Consider the following 17,155-nt stretch of genomic DNA (forward strand, 5'->3'; position numbering starts at 1 on the left):
TTAGTCAGGCTTCTCCAGAGAAACAGAACCACTAGGATGTGTGTATATATAGAGAAAGATTTTTATAAGGGATTGGCTCACATGATTATAGAGACTCGTAAGTCCAACATCTGCAGGGTGGGCCTGCAGGCTGGAGATCCAGGAGAGCTGATGTTCCAGTTTGAGTTCATCGGCAGTCGGCAGTCTGGTGGAGAATACTCTTGCTTGGGGGAGCTGGTCTTTTTGTTCGGTATAGGCCTTCAACTGATTGAATGAGGCCCACCCACATTATGGTGGGTAGTCTGCTTTACTCAAGAGTCCACCGATTTAAATGTTAATCTCATCAAAAACACCCTCAGAAACACCCAGAACATTTGATTTGGGTACCCCATGGCCTAGCAAAGTTGGCATGTAAAATTACTTGTCACAGGGCTATAAACCTGGCTACTAGCACTCTGGGACTTAAACAGTAGAAAAGATTGGGGAAAGGTTCTGGTACACTCCCTCAGTTCTGCAAACTGTATGAGTTCAGCTTTTATCTTCAGTGAGTAAAACCCTGACGTTTGCCAGTGTAGTGAAGGAATTTGGGGTTCTAACTGCTTCTTATGTAGGCTTTCAACCAGTCCTTCTGTTTTTCAGCCCTCTTGCACCTCCACTTTTCAGAGGTATCTGATCCCTCAAATTCCTGAGCCTTTCTGGGAGTTCTCAAGCATGAATCTGCTGCTTTTGAGGCTTTTTCTGTTGCTGCCTTAGCTTTCGTTTTCTCTGTTCTGCCAAGTTGGTTATTGTTTGTCCATCTTCATTTGAGGTTCCGAAATCTTGTTGAGACCTCACATGTGCTATTGTCTGCCTTCTTGTTCTCTTTGAACTTGTGCTTTGTGCCTTTTTCCATTCCTTTACTTTTTAGTGGGGTTTTATGAGGACCCAGAATTAAACATGTATGTTCAGTATGCCATGTTTAACTAGAAATCTCTCTCTCTCTTTCTTTTAAGAAAGTGTTAACTTTTTAACAATAAAGATAGGTTTAGTTAACTAGACAATAAGTTCTAAAGGTCTCTCCACTCCTAAATATTTGCTCTTTCAAAAACATTCCAACTCAAAGCAAACACTCTGATACTAATTGATAATGAGTACAGAGATCAGAAGATATTTCAGCATAGATAGCCTGGGTCATTTTGGTTTTGTTATCATAAATTTAATATCAGGAAGCTATTATAAAATAGGAATACTGTATTTCTAGTCCCCATTTTCTGCCTTCCTTATTTTGTATAGTATTTGATTCAACAAAATAGTAATATAATAAAACAGTTTGGTTTCTTCCTTGGAATTTTAGTGGTATGCTTCCTCTGGATAGCCAGATATATCAAACACAGGTATCCAGCAGTAAGGACTTCTGTCATAAAATTAATGTTTTTGTAAAGACTTTTTCAGTTATATCAAGCTGTTTGACTTCTGCATATCAATTGTTAGATATCCTAGTGAATTTTCCAAGAATCATGATGCTAAGGTATTAATATTTCCTTTGCTCTGTTTTCTTGGCTTCCCTTTTTGTCCTTCCACCTTCCTGTCTAAATCAAGAATGAGTAAACTTTGAGTCCTGAGTATTATACTAGTGAGAGTAAGCCATGCTAGCAGATATGACTGGTAAGCCTAAGGCACGGGCAGAGAAGAAGAGAGAAAATATAAGGAAGAAGTAAAATCTGGAGAAAGGTCATAAAAGAGAAGATGACAAGTTGGCGAGGGTTGCTTTATGATAGTTGATTTAAATGTTTGAGTTTCTATTCCTTGATTTTCTATAGCATCTTCCTATAGCTATATCACATAATAAAATTAGGGTCTGAATATATGTTTAATCTTTTTATTTTATTGTTACTTTTTTTTTTCTTACTGGCCACAGAATTGAAAATTGAAAACTCTTATTTTATTTCAGGGAATGCAGCCTCATCTCCAGGCTTTGTTGTCACTATATAAATTCTTTGTTCCTACTTTGATTTCTGTATCTTTGCCTATGAGGAAGAAGGTAAGGGATTAAGGAGCAGTAAGTCATATCGAGATAGAAATATGTTGTTTTGAGTAAGTTAATTTATAGATTTGGACTAAAATGTTTATAGCATACTGTTTTAAGATCTAATATTGTGGCACTGTTTCTGAGTTTTTTTAGGGATTAGCACTTCGTTTTGATTCCATTCAATGTATTCCATTCAATGTAATAGATTCCTGATTAGAAAAAAAAACTTAAATGGATTTACATGGGTGTAAAACATTTCATAATCAATATACTTTGAATTAATGAAGAGTTTTAGGTTTTATGCTGCTCCAACTTATGGATACCTCCTCTCATGTACTTTACATTCAAATTTATAGATCTATTTTAAGAATTCAGAGAATCTGTGGAAGACAGCTCTACTTGCTGTGAGGCAAAGGAATCAGGGACTTCCTCCAGAACCTCTAAAGTTGATGTTAGCTAATGTCCATCCTGTAAAAAGAGTAAGTATCTAAAACCCCAAGTGACTTGCTTGCACAGTCTTCTTTTATTAAATTCAAACAATAACCATTCAGATGTTGGAAGAGATTATAGATATTTAAGTACATTTTAATTACCCAGTATTCTATGCAAACTATATTCAGACTCCTTTCATTAAACCACCTTAACAAGTGCTTTTACACTTACAGTTTGTAATCTGCTTAGTCCATTGATAGATTGTTTTATTATCTTTCTTTTTTAGAAATGGAATTCTCACTCAGTTATACCAGTGCTAAATTCCCGTAACTACAGTAAAGAAAGTGGGAAAAAGGGGATGAATCTTTCTGATTATTTCAGTAGCAATGGATCATTTCCACTGGAACAGCTTAAAAGCTTCCCTCAACTCTTACAGAACATCCATTGCTTAGAGGTATGTGACTGGACCATGTGCTTATTTGCATTTTCCATTTGATCTTCATGGCCTTTATTTTTGTTATATATTTCCTATCTGATGATTTCCTTGTTGCTCTGATCTCCTTTTTATATACTTACAGTTGACCGATTGTTCTGTCTTTGCAGCTGCCTTCTCAGATGGGCGCAGTGCTGAACAACTCTCTGCTACTACACTATATTAACTGTGTCAGAGATGAGTCAGTCTTACTGAGGCTCTATCACTGGTTGAGTCAAACATTACAAGAAGGTAAAAATTTATACTTAGAAGTGTTAGATGAATGAAGAAGGAATAAGATGGTTTACAAATGGGTTTCTTTTAAAAGGGTGCCAACTTCTAGACAGGAGGAGCCTTCATATGCTGTAATTATTTTTCCGGTAATCATGTATTCAGAGCCTGAATGCTGCTGTTGCTGTAATTTTAAGGGGTAGTAAGAAAGGAGGTGTATAGTTAAGGAAACACTGCTGGATGGCCACCAAAACTCACTGGGTGGCTCCACTTTGATGACTGTCACAGTCCAAGGCCTCTTCATCTTTGTATGTTCAGAAACTTGCTGTTAAGCCCCCAGAACCATCAGATTAATGCTAACCAAACTCAGAGACTGTTGTGTAAGCCAGAATGTCAACTTTTTATTTCATAATAGAAGTAATTCTTTCTGGTGACCAAAATGTTCATGTTTGCCGACTAGAATAGCTCCTCTCTGCTATCAATATATATGGGGACCACATTAGTCATCAGAAAGTTTCTTAATTATAGAACTGAAGGAAAAGGCAGTGAGGGAGTTTTTCATCCAGGCCATAGTAAAGCCTGATCATTTCATTCCTCCAAGGAGGTCGATTTCTCTAAACATAGTATTGAGTTCACCAGATTATTTCTTTCCTGGATAAGTAAATCCCGACTCTTCAAGTGTTTAAGGTCAGTTTTAGTCGGTTCCAGGATAACTCTCCTTTTCCTACTCAGTCTTTCTTTACATAGGATATGATACAGTTTGTTAGATTTCCACTAACTAAAGTTCTGCCACCCTTAGATTACCCCCAGCTCACCCTAATTGAAGTTTAGGCATTCTCAAACTTTTAATTCATACACTTACAGTCTTTTGGATTACTGTGTGGCATAAAGCTAATCACATTCATTATATGTGACATTTACTAGTTTATTTTTTCACTGTAAGCTTTCCCCCTCTATTACCAAGTTCTTGAGAAACATCACACTATCACTTCCACATGTATATTATAGTCTCCAGTGTGAGTTGGCTAGGATGTATGAGACAGATAGCTTGTTTATATTTGTCATTTATTTGTCACTTTAGAGTTGTGGTGGTTATGTTTTGTGTAGTTTTTACTGTTGTGCAACCGGAGTCTTATGTTTAATATTTTTGTTCTAGAATGTATTTGGTACAAGGTGAATAATTATGAACATGGAAAAGAATTTACCAACTTCCTGGACACTATCCTCAAGGCAGAATGCTTCTTACAAGTAAGATTCTGCTTGTTTCCTACACACTTCACCACTTTAAAAAAAAATTTTTATTTATTAATTTATTTATTTATTGGGCTGTGCTGGGTCTTAGTTGTGGCATGCAGGATCTTTAGTTGTGGCATGCGAACTCTTAGTTGAGGCATGTAGGATCTAGTTCCCTGACCAGGGATCGAACCCAGGCCCCCTGCATTGGGAGCGTGGAGTCTTAGCCACTGGACTACCAGGGAAGTCCCACCACTTCTTAATTTATTTAGATATCCATTAAAAACCTTTTCTTTAGTGCTTGACATCTTTTGTAAACAATATCTATTCAATTCAAAATTCATTATAAATAGAGCCAAGTTGCACTGTCGTTTATCTTTGTACTGTTGGATTTGAAGAAAGAATTTGTTAAATTATGCAAATAAGAGAGAAAGGTCTAGGGAATTCCCTAGCTGTCCAGTGGTTAGGACTCCAGCGCTCTCACTGCCGAGGGCCTGGGTTCAATCCCTGGTCGGGGAACTAAAATCCCGTGAGCCCCCCACCCCCCCAAAAAAAGAGAGAAAGGTCTATAATTTAAGAGAACAAACTGAAGATGTAATTGAATACATTAAATTAATTGAATTAGCCAGTAAGATAAATCTCATAGGGTTACTACTTGTGTCCTTATAATCAACAAACATTTTTTTGATTGTCGAATATGTTCCAGCCAATTAATTATTTGGCCTGGGTAACCCTGAGTTGTACTTTTAAGCTGCCACTCAGGTGTCAGCACCATCAAGAAGCCTTTACTCAGTCTGGGTTAGATGTTTGTTCTACGTGCTTCCTTAGCTCTCTGTTTGCCTGTATCGTGGTACTTTCAGCATCTGTTTTTCCACACATGAGCTCTGGACAGGTGGGAACCATGTCTAACTTTTCTTCATGTATGGGTGTTCAACTTGGTACCTGATACAAAAGAGATTCTCAATAAATGTTTGTTGAATAAATCTTAAGGATTTGGTGTGAAACCATTGAATTAGAAGTTGGGTGTGGATAACGGTGGTGAGGATAAAAGGATGAATTTAGGTTGATTTTTTAGATTTCCTGCTTGGGAGGATGATGATGGGAATATAAGAAAAGCAGGCTAGGAAGGAAAGATATATTTGATTTGAAGGATGCCTGTGGGATATCTAAGAGGTCCAGTAGGCAGTTAGATAATGAGTCTAGAGCTCAGGAATGAGATTTGGGCTAGAGATGCAGAAATTTAGGACTCCTCATGATATAGGTGGTGGTTTTAGCTATGTTATAGATGCGATTGTCCAGAGAATTCATGTCATGAAAAGAAGGTCCAGAATAGAGTCTTGGTGCACGCCACTATTTAAGGCTCAGGACGACAAAGTTAAAAGGGAAAACCCTGGATCTTCACTCTGGTAAAAACAGAGGCAGCCTAGACATTCAGGCCTCTCCAGATGGGGCTGCCCAGAGTTTGGGTTTGGTCTATGGCCCCTAATGAAATTCCAGCCTTATTATACAACATTGTATGCACTCTATTGACTATCATGTACTCCAAAATAATACAGTGTCATTTATCTTTAAAAATATTCCATAACTTGACTTCTTACCTTCTTTCCAGTTGGTAAAGTTTTATGGTGTTTGAAAACTATGTTGATAAAGATGGTAATGTATCCAAATATTAATCATCTGATCCTTTTTATGAGAAAGTCTGGCACCTAATCCAAGGCTTTTAATTATATTTATGACAAAAAAATTAGTCTAAGGGTAAAACAACTATAGCACAAAGTAAACTGGTTGTTTCAAGAGTAATTACGGCTGAAGAGTTGCATGCAAGGTTTTACTATCAACTTGTGTTACAGGAGGGGTTTTATTCCTGTGAAGCATTCCTATATAAGAGCCTTCCTCTCTGGGATGGCTTCTGTTGTCGATCACAGTTCCTTCAACTTGTGAGCTGGATTCCTTTTAGTAGCTTCTCTGGTATGTATCATGAAAATTTGGAGTCATTTAATTCAATGTAATATTAATTAAAAGGATTGAATAACTTTTTTTATTATTTTTAGAGGTGAAACCACTTCTTTTTGACCATCTATCACGGCTCTTCTTTACATCAACTATTTATTTCAAGGTAAAAAAAAATTGTCTTGCTTAGATTCAATAGGAAATATTAGTCTGTGGCTGGTGGTACACAGTTTCAAACCCACACTATAGCAGTGTTCTGTAACAGGAGTTGCTTGGACCTGGACTTGAGGTGCTGCATCATTCAAATCACAGTTAATGTGTAGAATCTTCTGTTTTTAAGGTTTTGTTACATGTAATTTTCCTGAACTGTAACAGATGACAAAGTGAATGAACAGGTGGCAAATGAGTATTAATAAAAACAAACTGGGAAATAACTTAAGCATACTTAGTTTGATTGTTGTGGTTGATAATTTTGTAGATACACTTATTCATTTCTCAAATGTATATTGAGCACCCACTATGTGTTATAATATAGTCATTTTCTGCTAATAAAATTGTTCCAACCTTATATAATAAAATTAAAAGTTGTTACTATTTTGCGGTGTGCTCCAAAAAAAGACCACTGTGGCTTCCAGACTAAGTTTGAGAGCCACTTTCTTATAGAATGGTTATTCCTATTCGAAAAGAGTGACAATATAAGTAATGTTTCTTTTATAACTTTTTTTCACCTTAAATCACTTACTGTTCGCCACATTTACAGGAGAAATATATTGTCCTGGTTAGTGTTTGTCATAATCAAGTGGTACTTTATAATTACCTGTCACATTAACTGCGATTCAAGGTTTATTTATATTATTTGTAACTTTCTACCTTACCATGTCATGTCATTCACGTGACAATACACACTGCTTCTCCCAGAAAACACATTTTCAGAGACTTCATTTTGCAACTTTCTGTGATTCTCTTCCGATCTTCTAATTCAGTTATTCTTTATTTCTTCTCTTATTCCACCAATCTAGAGCGCTATTTATCTGTAAATATTAGGTTAAACCATATGAATGGGTTTAACCTAATAGGTCAAAGATATTTGACAATTGGCAGTTTCATATGTTCCAGCCTAATAAGTATATATACGTTTATACACACATGCATATATTTATATTTGAGAGTGGGGGGTGGGGAGAGGAAGGGAAACAGACAGTAGGCCAAAGACAGAAATCAAGGGAATGCTCACTGTTTAATTCTCACTGAAAAGGAGGTGTCTATGAAGGAACCTTTTCAAGAGGTATGAAAAGAACCAGGAGAACAGTAGTGCCAAAGAAACAGAGAATACAGGCTATCAAGAAGGAGTGAAGGGATAATGTTGCTACATATCCCAAGAGGGTCCAGAAAGATATGGAGCAAAAAAAAGTTTCTTTTGGAATTGATAATACAGAGGTCTTGGCTACCTTTGTGAGCAGGTTCAGTGGAGTGTGGGGGTAAAAACAAAATTGTGGAGGTTGAGGAGTTGATGAGAAATGAAGACAAGACAATGAGTATTGACTGTGTTTCCAAAAGTTTGGCTAAAAAGAAGAGGTAGAGAGAGAGAGAGAGAGAGAGAGAGAGATAGCTGTAGTGGGACTTTGAATCAAGGGAAGGTTGTAATCTTCTTTGTCCCCAGAGTGAGAAAAACCTGCACATGTTTATAGATAGGATGCAAGGAGCCAGATGACAAGAGGGAGAGGTTGAAAATGGGGGAAAGATGAGGGATAATTGACAGTGCAGGGTTTCAGAAAAAGCATGAAGGTATTGGTTTAAGACTAGGTAGAGGGATTTGCTTGAATGGGTGGTAAGAGGTTGGGAGGTACTACTTATTCTCTAAGATTGGGGACGAGGACGTAGAGATAGGTGGACATGTAGATATATTTGTACAGTTTGAAGAAAGAGCAAGAAATTGAAATACTTGTGCCTAAAAATGTTAAATTTCTCAAAATAGGAAGTGCATTGTAGAGGACAGAATTGAGTAGGGGACTTCAAGACAGTGTTATGTGCTTCGCCATTAAAAAGAATGGGAGAGAGAGAGAGCTAATTGAAGAGAAATATAGTAAAAGGATTATTGAGCTTCATTAAGGGCCCAGATGAAGTTGGAGACCATAACTTAGGAGTGTAGAGCTGTGCTTCTCAACCATTTTTTTTTAAGCCCATGCCCCCTTCTCATAAACCTAAGAATCTCATGCCTTCCTTTAATGTGGAGGCTGGATGGGGTAGAGTAGGTGAGTGGAGATTTTCTGAATATGTCATAGTAATATCGAATATCTTTTCAAGTGTTAAATTGACACCAAAATAGAAGATTGTTTTAGGTGATTCTAAGGTTGCTTTCAACTTGAACATATTTATAACCTAAATGTGAGGTGTCAATTTCTAAAAAAAAAAGAGATATTTTTTAAATTAATTAATTTATTTATCTATTTTTGGCTGTGTTGGGTGTTCGTTGCTGCACATGGGCTTTCTCTAGTTGCGGCGAGCTGGGGCTACTCTTCATCGCGGTGCGCGGACTTCTCATTGTGGTGGCTTCTTTTGTTGAGGAGCACGGGCTCTAGGCGTGCGGGCTTCATTCAGTAGTTGCAGCATGTGGGCTCAGTAGTTGTGGTTTGCGGGCTCTAGAGCGTAGGCTCCGTAGTTGTGGCACACGGGCTTAGCTGCCCTGCGGCATGTGGGATCTTCCTGGACCAGGGATTGAACCCGTGTCCCCTGCATTGGCAGGTGGATTCTTAACCACTGCGCCACCAGGGAAGTCCCTAAAAAAATATTAATTGAACTGTGCTATGAAGTAGCAGTAAGCATTCTATCACTGGAGATACTCAAATATAAATAGTATCTAGACCATCATTTATTAAGGATATTTAAGAAAGGTTTTACTCAGCCGTAAAAAGAAATGAAATGGAGGTATTTGTAGTGAGGTGGATGGAGTTAGAGTCTGTCATACAGAGTGAAGTAAGTCAGAAAGAGAAAAACAAATACAGTATGCTAACACATATATATGGAATCTAAGGGAAAATAAAGGTCATGAAGAACCTAGTGGCGAGATGGGAATAAAGACACAGACCTACTAGAGAATGGACTTGAGGATATGGGGAGGGGGAGGGGTAAGATGTGACAGGGTGAGAGAGTGGCATAGACATATATACACTACCAAATGTAAAATAGATAGCTAGTGGGAAGCAGCCGCATAGCACAGGGAGATCAGCTCTGTGCTTTGTGGCCACCTAGAGGGGTGGGATAGGGAGGGTGGGAGGGAGGCTCAAGAGGGAGAGGATATGGGGATATAGGTATACGTATAGCTGATTCACTTTGTTATACAGCAGAAACTAACACAACAATGTAAAGCAATTATACTCCAATAAAGATGTTAAAAAAAAAAAAAAGAAAGGTTTCCTGTGTTAGGTTTTAGGATGGTATGGATTGCTTTCAAATTTATAGATATTATGATTTATCCTTATAAGTGTTCCAGGCACACTTATTTCAAGACAATATTTTTTGTATATGAATGAGTCCCTGGGAAATCAAGGCAAGGCCTGACAAAGGAAAAACTATAGGATTGTTTGTTTTCCACAATCACAGAAGATAAATTTTATGACCAACAAAAAGAGTAAATTGCAGTTGTAGACACAAGGCGAAAAGGGTGGCAAACTCCTATCTGTAGCAACTTCAAAGGATCTCTGAGGGGAGCTAATAAGGGGTGGGTGATGTAATATATGTTATGAATGAATGTAATTTAGAGAAACAAGAGTCTGTTCCTCACTGATAAGCTGGGGGCAGGCTTGTAGAGAAAATGGTAAAATAAACTTGTACTTGCATTAATCTGTCTCTTGGCGACCAATTAGGTTGGAGCAGCAGCTATTGGGTTCTGAATTGGATGTGGTTATCTCCACAGTCCCTTCCACCTCTAAGCCTCTGGTTTAGTCTGTTAGTTCTCAGCACTATGGTATGTCTGATGATTTTTTTGTTTTGTGTCCACAGTGTAGTGTTCTTCAGTGTCTGAAAGAGCTACTGCAGAATTGGCTGTTGTGGCTTTCTATGGACATCCACATGAAATCTGTGATGAACAGTCCTCTGTGAGTTATCTTATAACCCTCCATAAGAGTTGATCTCTACAAAACTGTTTGCATATGGATTAATAGTGTGGCATAAAACCTAATTGCTTCATGCAAATGCTTAATTGTACTTTTCTAAAAAAAATGTTTTTTGTTACTTTTCACTCTTCCCCACAATCCTGTGAGGAAGGTTAATTCTTCAAGTTTTATTCTATAAGTCAGAAAGCAACCCCCAAGCCTCTGAGTCACTTGCAAGAGTTAATATAGCAAAACATTGGCCAGCTGACGTTAGAACTTGCAACTTTGACTTCCATTCAGTTTAGCTCATTTTATAAAATGTATTCTTGCTTATATGTGAAGTCAATTTTGATGATGGCTAGGAAGATCTGTAATTTTGCTATACAGATTTTTTTTATGTTTCTCTGATGTATTTTGCTTATATATGTTAATTTATTTTCACTTTGTAATTAAAAAAGAGCCCTGAATTTCCATTATGTTCATTACTGTTAAATGTGAAACCTCAAAGTGAAAGTAAAAGCCTGACTGAATTTCAAGGAACTGCCTGATCAGGTTTTTTTCACTCTTTCTACCTAGAGTCTTTTGCTTCTCCTGTATTCTTTTTTAACATTAATGTTTTTTATATTATAGAAAATTGCAAACATACTCAAAAGTAGAGAAAATAGTACAATTGTTACCCTTATGTACGCATCACCCGGCTTCAACAGTTATCAACTCATGGTTAACTTTTTTTCATCTATAACACCCCTCACTTTCCTCCTCCTTTGTACTAGATATTTTTTAAGCAAAACCCAGACATCATTTCAGCTGTTGAAAAATGATACCAGTATAATACCTAAAAAATTAATAGTTCTTAATATGTTCAAATATCTAATGGATGTTCAAATTCCCTGTATTATCAGTCACATTCTTACTTTATAAAATAAGGATCCCTTAGCTCCAACTGCAAGTAGCTGGTGGTTGGCTTAGTTAGATTAGCCCAGATCTATTTTTCTATATGTTCTTTTCCCTATAGTTCTCTCCTACTTTGTTAGGAGAATAGAAGCTTCTTGGGAGTTGCCTGGAAACTTTTTAATTCTTCGTATTCATTATTGCAGTACTACCATATATCGTGTATGTCTGATCACTTTTAGAAGGAAATGGAGCATTAGTGAGTAGTGAAAGTATCTTGTAAAGCCGTGCTTCTCAAAGTGTGGTCCCTGGACCAGCAGCATCAGCATCACCGGGGGTCTTGTAGAGATACAAATTCTCAGGTACTACCCTAGACCTACTGAAGTAAACTCTGGAGGTAGAGCCCAGAAATCTGTGTTTTAACAAATGCTTCCATAATTTTGGTGCAAGCTAAAGTTTGAGAACCACTATCATAAAGAAATTCCATTTGAATAGTTAACCTCTTCAAACACCTCAATTCTATTAAGAATAGTATGTTTGCATTTATAATCTTTGGCCAATTTGCAGTGTAAGTCTTAGGCACCCTAATACAGGTGCTTTATAATTTCTATATTTTCTTTCTAAAAATCCTAGGATCCTTTTTAATTAGTGTCATAAATTTTGAGAGGGCATTTACAAAGGGGCTCTGCTTTCTAAAATTCTTAAAACAAATAAATAATTGTAGGTAATTGTAGGTAACTTTGCTTGTCATAATACTACTTGGCATTATATAATATAGCTCTTAAGTTCTCAATAATTTTTCTGTCTTGGAGATATGAGTGTAATGCTATGTCTCCATCATATGACCATATGCCATATGACTGTCAAAGAGGGAGTAAATTGTAGTTGTAGATCACAAGGAGAGAAGGGTGGGAAACCATTCTCAGCAGTGGCTCTCCAGGGGGCATTTTTGGTTGGCACAGTGACTGGGAAGAGGGTGCTAACATCTTTTAGTAGGTAGGAGCCAGAGGTGCTAAATGTTCTGTAGTGGGTGGGGAGTAGGAGGCAGTCCTGAATGGCGAACTGTGTCATCCAAAATGCCAGTAGTGTCCTGTGGAGAAACACTTTCAAAGATGCTACCTGAGCAATCATCATTTTACAAATTATTTCAGACACATTTTGTCAGGTGCTGCCAGAAATCATAAAGTACAGTTTTGCAAGTGATGGGCTGACTGTATGTATGCCCACCTATTTGAACGGTCTCTTAATCTTTCCCTGCTTGCTCTGGCACTGAATCATCATGGTGGTGGGTAATGGTAGAGTTATCATCATCTCAGACTCTAAGACTATATGCTATTCCTTTTTCCTTGTGCATAACCATTGTTGGCTACCTAGATCTGAGGGTAAAGCTATGAAATCACATTTCCCAGTCTTTTCCTAATCCACTCAACAGTGGATTGAAGGAGAGGGGTGGGGAGATGGATGGATTGAACTAATTATACCCATGTGTAATTTAAAGACACATGGTTCATTGATTTGGGAAGAATATAAAATATGTAGGTCTGGTTTTTACTAGAAGAATGAAAGATGCCAAAAATTTTACTCATTCGGTTTTAGAATTGAATTCCAGTTAAATAAGTGAAAATATTTTTAACAGCATTTTAGTTCAGGAATTCAGGCAAAACTGGGTTTGGATTTGTGTACTTAGAAACTAATTTGCTGGCTGCTATGGTCCCTGGACATAGGTGATATTATCTAAAGTCTGGAGCTTAATCCTTTCTTTCTCTGGTATTTACTAGTAGAATGGTTGCTCAGGGATGTTCTATGAATTGATCTTAATGGTTCCCTAGAGGGCTGTATAGTTTTATGATTAATCACTGTGGTTTAAAAAAAATGTGAATTATACATTGGAGCACTGATCGTTTTCTGAAATTCCCACCGACTTTCTGCTGTATATTTAATCCAGCTTTAGCTTGGAAAATGTGAGGACTTTTGCTAATATGGATCTTGGTTTCTTATTGCAGAGAGACAACTTTAGGTGGATCCATGAACTCTGTGTCTAAACTGATTCACTATGTAGGGTGGCTGTCCACTACTGCAATGCGCTTGGAAAACAACAGTACTTTCTTGCTGCACTTTATTTTGGATTTCTATGAGAAGGTATTATACATCCCATTTTCCCTACTTAGATTTTTGTGATGGCTGTTTGCTTTACTAGTCTATTGTTTAAATTTTATGCACAACTATTAAGTTGGGCTATGACCTTATTAGCATACTTGAGATAAGCTATGTATTTTGAAGTTAATGATTGTATTCTGGCCTGAATAATTGACATTCATAAAACAAAGTGGAAAAAGCAAATGCTTTTTTTGAAGTCCAGGTACCACTTTAATAGACGTTCCCCTGAATAATGCTGGCCCTAGACAGAAGTCTGTCTTTAGTATCACTTTTTGTTCATCCATTGTACATTTCCAACCCCTGGTAAAAAAACAAAAATACCTTTTATTTCTTTAGCTCTCCACCCCCACCTTTCAACTGCCTTATCTCCCAGTACCTATGATTCTGGTCCTCTTCTATTGTTTTATAGTATTCAACCTAGACAGAACTATTATCTAGGAAGTACCCACTAATCTCAGTTTTCCTGGCTTCTTCCCTTCATTGATACCTAGTTGTCTTGTGTTATATTTGCTTGGAAGCATGCTCCTTTGTTTTCCAGGTTGACAGCTAACTAATATGATAATTCAGTATTTATAGGACTTAAGAAGAAAGAAATGCTCCCTTCCCCTTTCTCCCTAACTCTAAGATCTCTCCCCAGAAAAAAATAAAAGATTTTAATAACTACCTTGCAGAAATAATCCTCTACTGTAAGGTTGCTGTTTGGTGAGATACATTTTTAAGCAGGTTGTGGCTACGTATTCTATTTATGAATCAGGCAGGCTCAAACCTGATGTTATATTATTGCTTATTCTCTAGTGGTGATTCTTTGGGTGAAGTTGGTTGAGAAGTTCTGAGGAATAATTTATATACTGGTCTTGTCATTCTTCCCAAAAGGTGTGTGACATATATATAAATTATAACCTTCCATTGGTGGTGTTGTTTCCTCCTGGGGTCTTCTATCCCGCACTCCTCAGCCTGGATTCCAGTATCCTGAACCAGCTCTGTTACATTATGGACAGGTACAAAGCCTTTTTACCATTTTATGAGTTAATACATCATAATTCCATCTTCATTTTCCAGCTATACAATAATTTATAAATATACTACAATAAGTTTATTGTATATAATAGAATGAAATATTAAATACAGTAAAATTGTTATCCATTTTCTGCCAGGACCTTTGGAAATAGGAAACATGGCTTTCTTTCGGGAATGACCTTCCAACATGGGACTATTTTAACTGTGTTTTTAAAATGTCACTGTGGGGGATATGGATTAAAAGAATTCACAGTTAAGGATCTTTTGTGCAGTGGTACCGCTGCACTCAGCATTGTTAATTCTCATTGCTGTGTCTCAAAGAATAATTAGTCATTTACTGACAACGGGTTTAAGTCTACATAGCTTCTCTGGTAAAAAGAACATTTTCTGGGAGATAAGGGGAGCTATTACCAATTATATGAAACTGTAAGTATTATTTCTGATCTCTTCTAATTTTTTCACTTATGGACTGAAATTGCTCTTTTTAGCCCATAAGTGTAGACCCTTTTGGCGTAACTTATGAGACTATGCCAAGGTTAAAATGTTGAAAAGCTACTTAGAATAGTTCTCAGGCAAGAAAAGATTACATCTCTCAGTTTTCCCTTTATCCTTTCTACTGCACCTTTTTTTTCCACATTAGGAAAATATGTTTTGTAATATGTTTTGTATCAGTGACTGCTTTTGAGCCTCTATTAATTTTTAACAGTGAAACATTAAAAGCATTTCCTTTCTTTTTTATTGAAGTATAATTTACAGAGTCATATCTTAAATGCATATCTTAAATTTACAAGTACTTATCCTAAATGTATAACTCAATATTTGAGCCTCTATTAATTTTTATTCTTTGAGGAAAATGTACCACAAAAGGAAAAAAAAACTTAAATAGACAGCTGGATATTTGTGTATGTGCATATATTTACATTTAAAATGTAAACTTTTGTTTATGTTTACATATCAAAGGCATTTAATGGTAAAAGTTCTCTTCGTTCTGTCTTTAGGTATCGTAAAAATTTGACTGCTGCAAAGAAAAATGAGTTGGTACAAAAGGTATGGATGATGAATCTCTGTTTTAAATCACCATTGTTTAAAAATTGAGTGTAGAGATATATGATCTGTTGGGAATAAGAAGGAAAGGGAGAATAGGTGATAATGACAATTTTTTTTCTTTCCCAATAGACAAAATCAGAGTTCAGCTTCAGCAGCAAGACCTATCAAGAATTTAATCACTATTTGACAGCCATGGTTGGTTGCCTGTGGACATCCAAACCCTTCCAGAAAGGATTATATATTGACCCCGAAGTCTTAGAAAAAGCTTCAGTAGCAGAGTACAAAAACAGTTTAAATTTAGTCCATCATCCTGCTCTTTTGAGTTATGCTGTTTTCTTTCTGCTACAGGTAAGAGTATTTAAATGATCTTTAGATTTTCTATAGGAATACTATGATGGCAGAAATAGGAAATGCCATAAATTTAGCGTGTCTGAATTGCAAGACATGTGTTCAGTCATACTTTTTGAGTATCAGCTAACTTTTGGGCATTGTGCTAGGCTCTGGGGATTCAAAGTTAACTTAAGTAATTAGTTTCTACCTACAAAGAGCTTGGGCTTGTGGCAGAGACAAATTTGTGAACATTACTGCAATACAGTTAGGTGAAGTGAGAAGAGATACAATTGTGAGAAAGATGGGAGAGTGAATATTAGTTCAGTTCTACCTGGGTAGAGGTGGTGCCAGGTAAGAAAAGGGTACAGTGAAGTTGAAGCTTTAGTAAAATCCTTCTAGGCAAGATGGAAAATGTAGGCTAGATGATGTTATAATTAGAGTTGGAGTCTTAGCCAAAGACTGCTGATTTAATGGGTTGATATCAGTATGTAAGCAAGGGGGTCTTCTCAGGACTTTACACCAGCCCTGTCATTTTCAACATTATCAGTGACTCAGAGAACTCAAATGGTGTGCATATCATATGTGTGGATGACACAACAGGATGGGATTACAAATGCACTGATAGAATCTGGATTCAGAATTCCCTGAACAGACTGGAACATTGAGAAATCTAACAAAATGAAAAAAGTGTATAGAACGGGGGAGATATTCATTGAGTAAATGTTTAATATATTCATGTAAGAACCAGGCACTGTGGTGAACAAGACGCATCTGAGTACTGCCCTCATAGAGCTTGGAATCTAGTCAGGGAGGCAGTCATTAAACAGACATCTTACAATAACGAATAATGAATAATATAGGGAAAGTACAGAGAATGATGAAAAAATATACAGGGGGGCTTCTGTAAAGCCACTTCAGGCTTTACAGAAGTGATGCTAATTGGAGTTTTGAAGGATGAGTATGAGCTTGTCAAGACAGGAGCAGTATTTGAGGAAAAGTGCAAAGCTAGAACAGGGGACAGCAAACTTTTTCTGTGGAGGGCCAGACTGTAAATATTTCAGGCTTTGCAGGCCACATGGTCTCTGTCAAGATTACTCAACCTTGCTGTTGTAGCATGAAAGTGGCTATAGACAATGAGTAAACAAAGGGGCATAAACAGTTTATTTACAAAAACAGGCATTGGACTGGATGTGGTTTGTGGACCCCTATGTTAGAGCATGCTATGTTTGAGGAATTTAAGCAGAATTATAGGGCTTGAGCAGGGATTCTACCCTGACTCAGCAGCATAAGTACCCGGGCTGCTTTTCCAAAGTATAC

General features: G+C 37.0%; 1 protein-coding gene across 4 annotated transcripts in view; it reads left to right on the forward strand.

The window, feature by feature from the left end:
• CENPI (centromere protein I) overlaps positions 1 to 17,155 on the forward strand; it is a 78,742-nt gene that overhangs the window by 20,420 nt on the left and 41,167 nt on the right. For all 4 annotated transcript variants that reach the window (XM_082377163.1, XM_082377164.1, XM_082377165.1 and 1 more), the window contains 12 exons: positions 1,910 to 1,999; positions 2,344 to 2,466; positions 2,706 to 2,873; positions 3,023 to 3,143; positions 4,279 to 4,370; positions 6,206 to 6,323; positions 6,407 to 6,471; positions 10,305 to 10,399; positions 13,291 to 13,426; positions 14,318 to 14,442; positions 15,460 to 15,508; positions 15,638 to 15,856. In XM_082377163.1, the coding sequence (XP_082233289.1) occupies positions 1,910 to 1,999; positions 2,344 to 2,466; positions 2,706 to 2,873; positions 3,023 to 3,143; positions 4,279 to 4,370; positions 6,206 to 6,323; positions 6,407 to 6,471; positions 10,305 to 10,399; positions 13,291 to 13,426; positions 14,318 to 14,442; positions 15,460 to 15,508; positions 15,638 to 15,856 (1,401 nt within the window). The remainder of the gene's footprint in view (positions 1 to 1,909; positions 2,000 to 2,343; positions 2,467 to 2,705; positions 2,874 to 3,022; positions 3,144 to 4,278; positions 4,371 to 6,205; positions 6,324 to 6,406; positions 6,472 to 10,304; positions 10,400 to 13,290; positions 13,427 to 14,317; positions 14,443 to 15,459; positions 15,509 to 15,637; positions 15,857 to 17,155) is intronic.

Source organism: Balaenoptera borealis, assembly GCF_965194805.1.
Source record: "Balaenoptera borealis genome assembly, chromosome: X".
NCBI classification, from domain to species: Eukaryota; Metazoa; Chordata; class Mammalia; order Artiodactyla; family Balaenopteridae; genus Balaenoptera; species Balaenoptera borealis.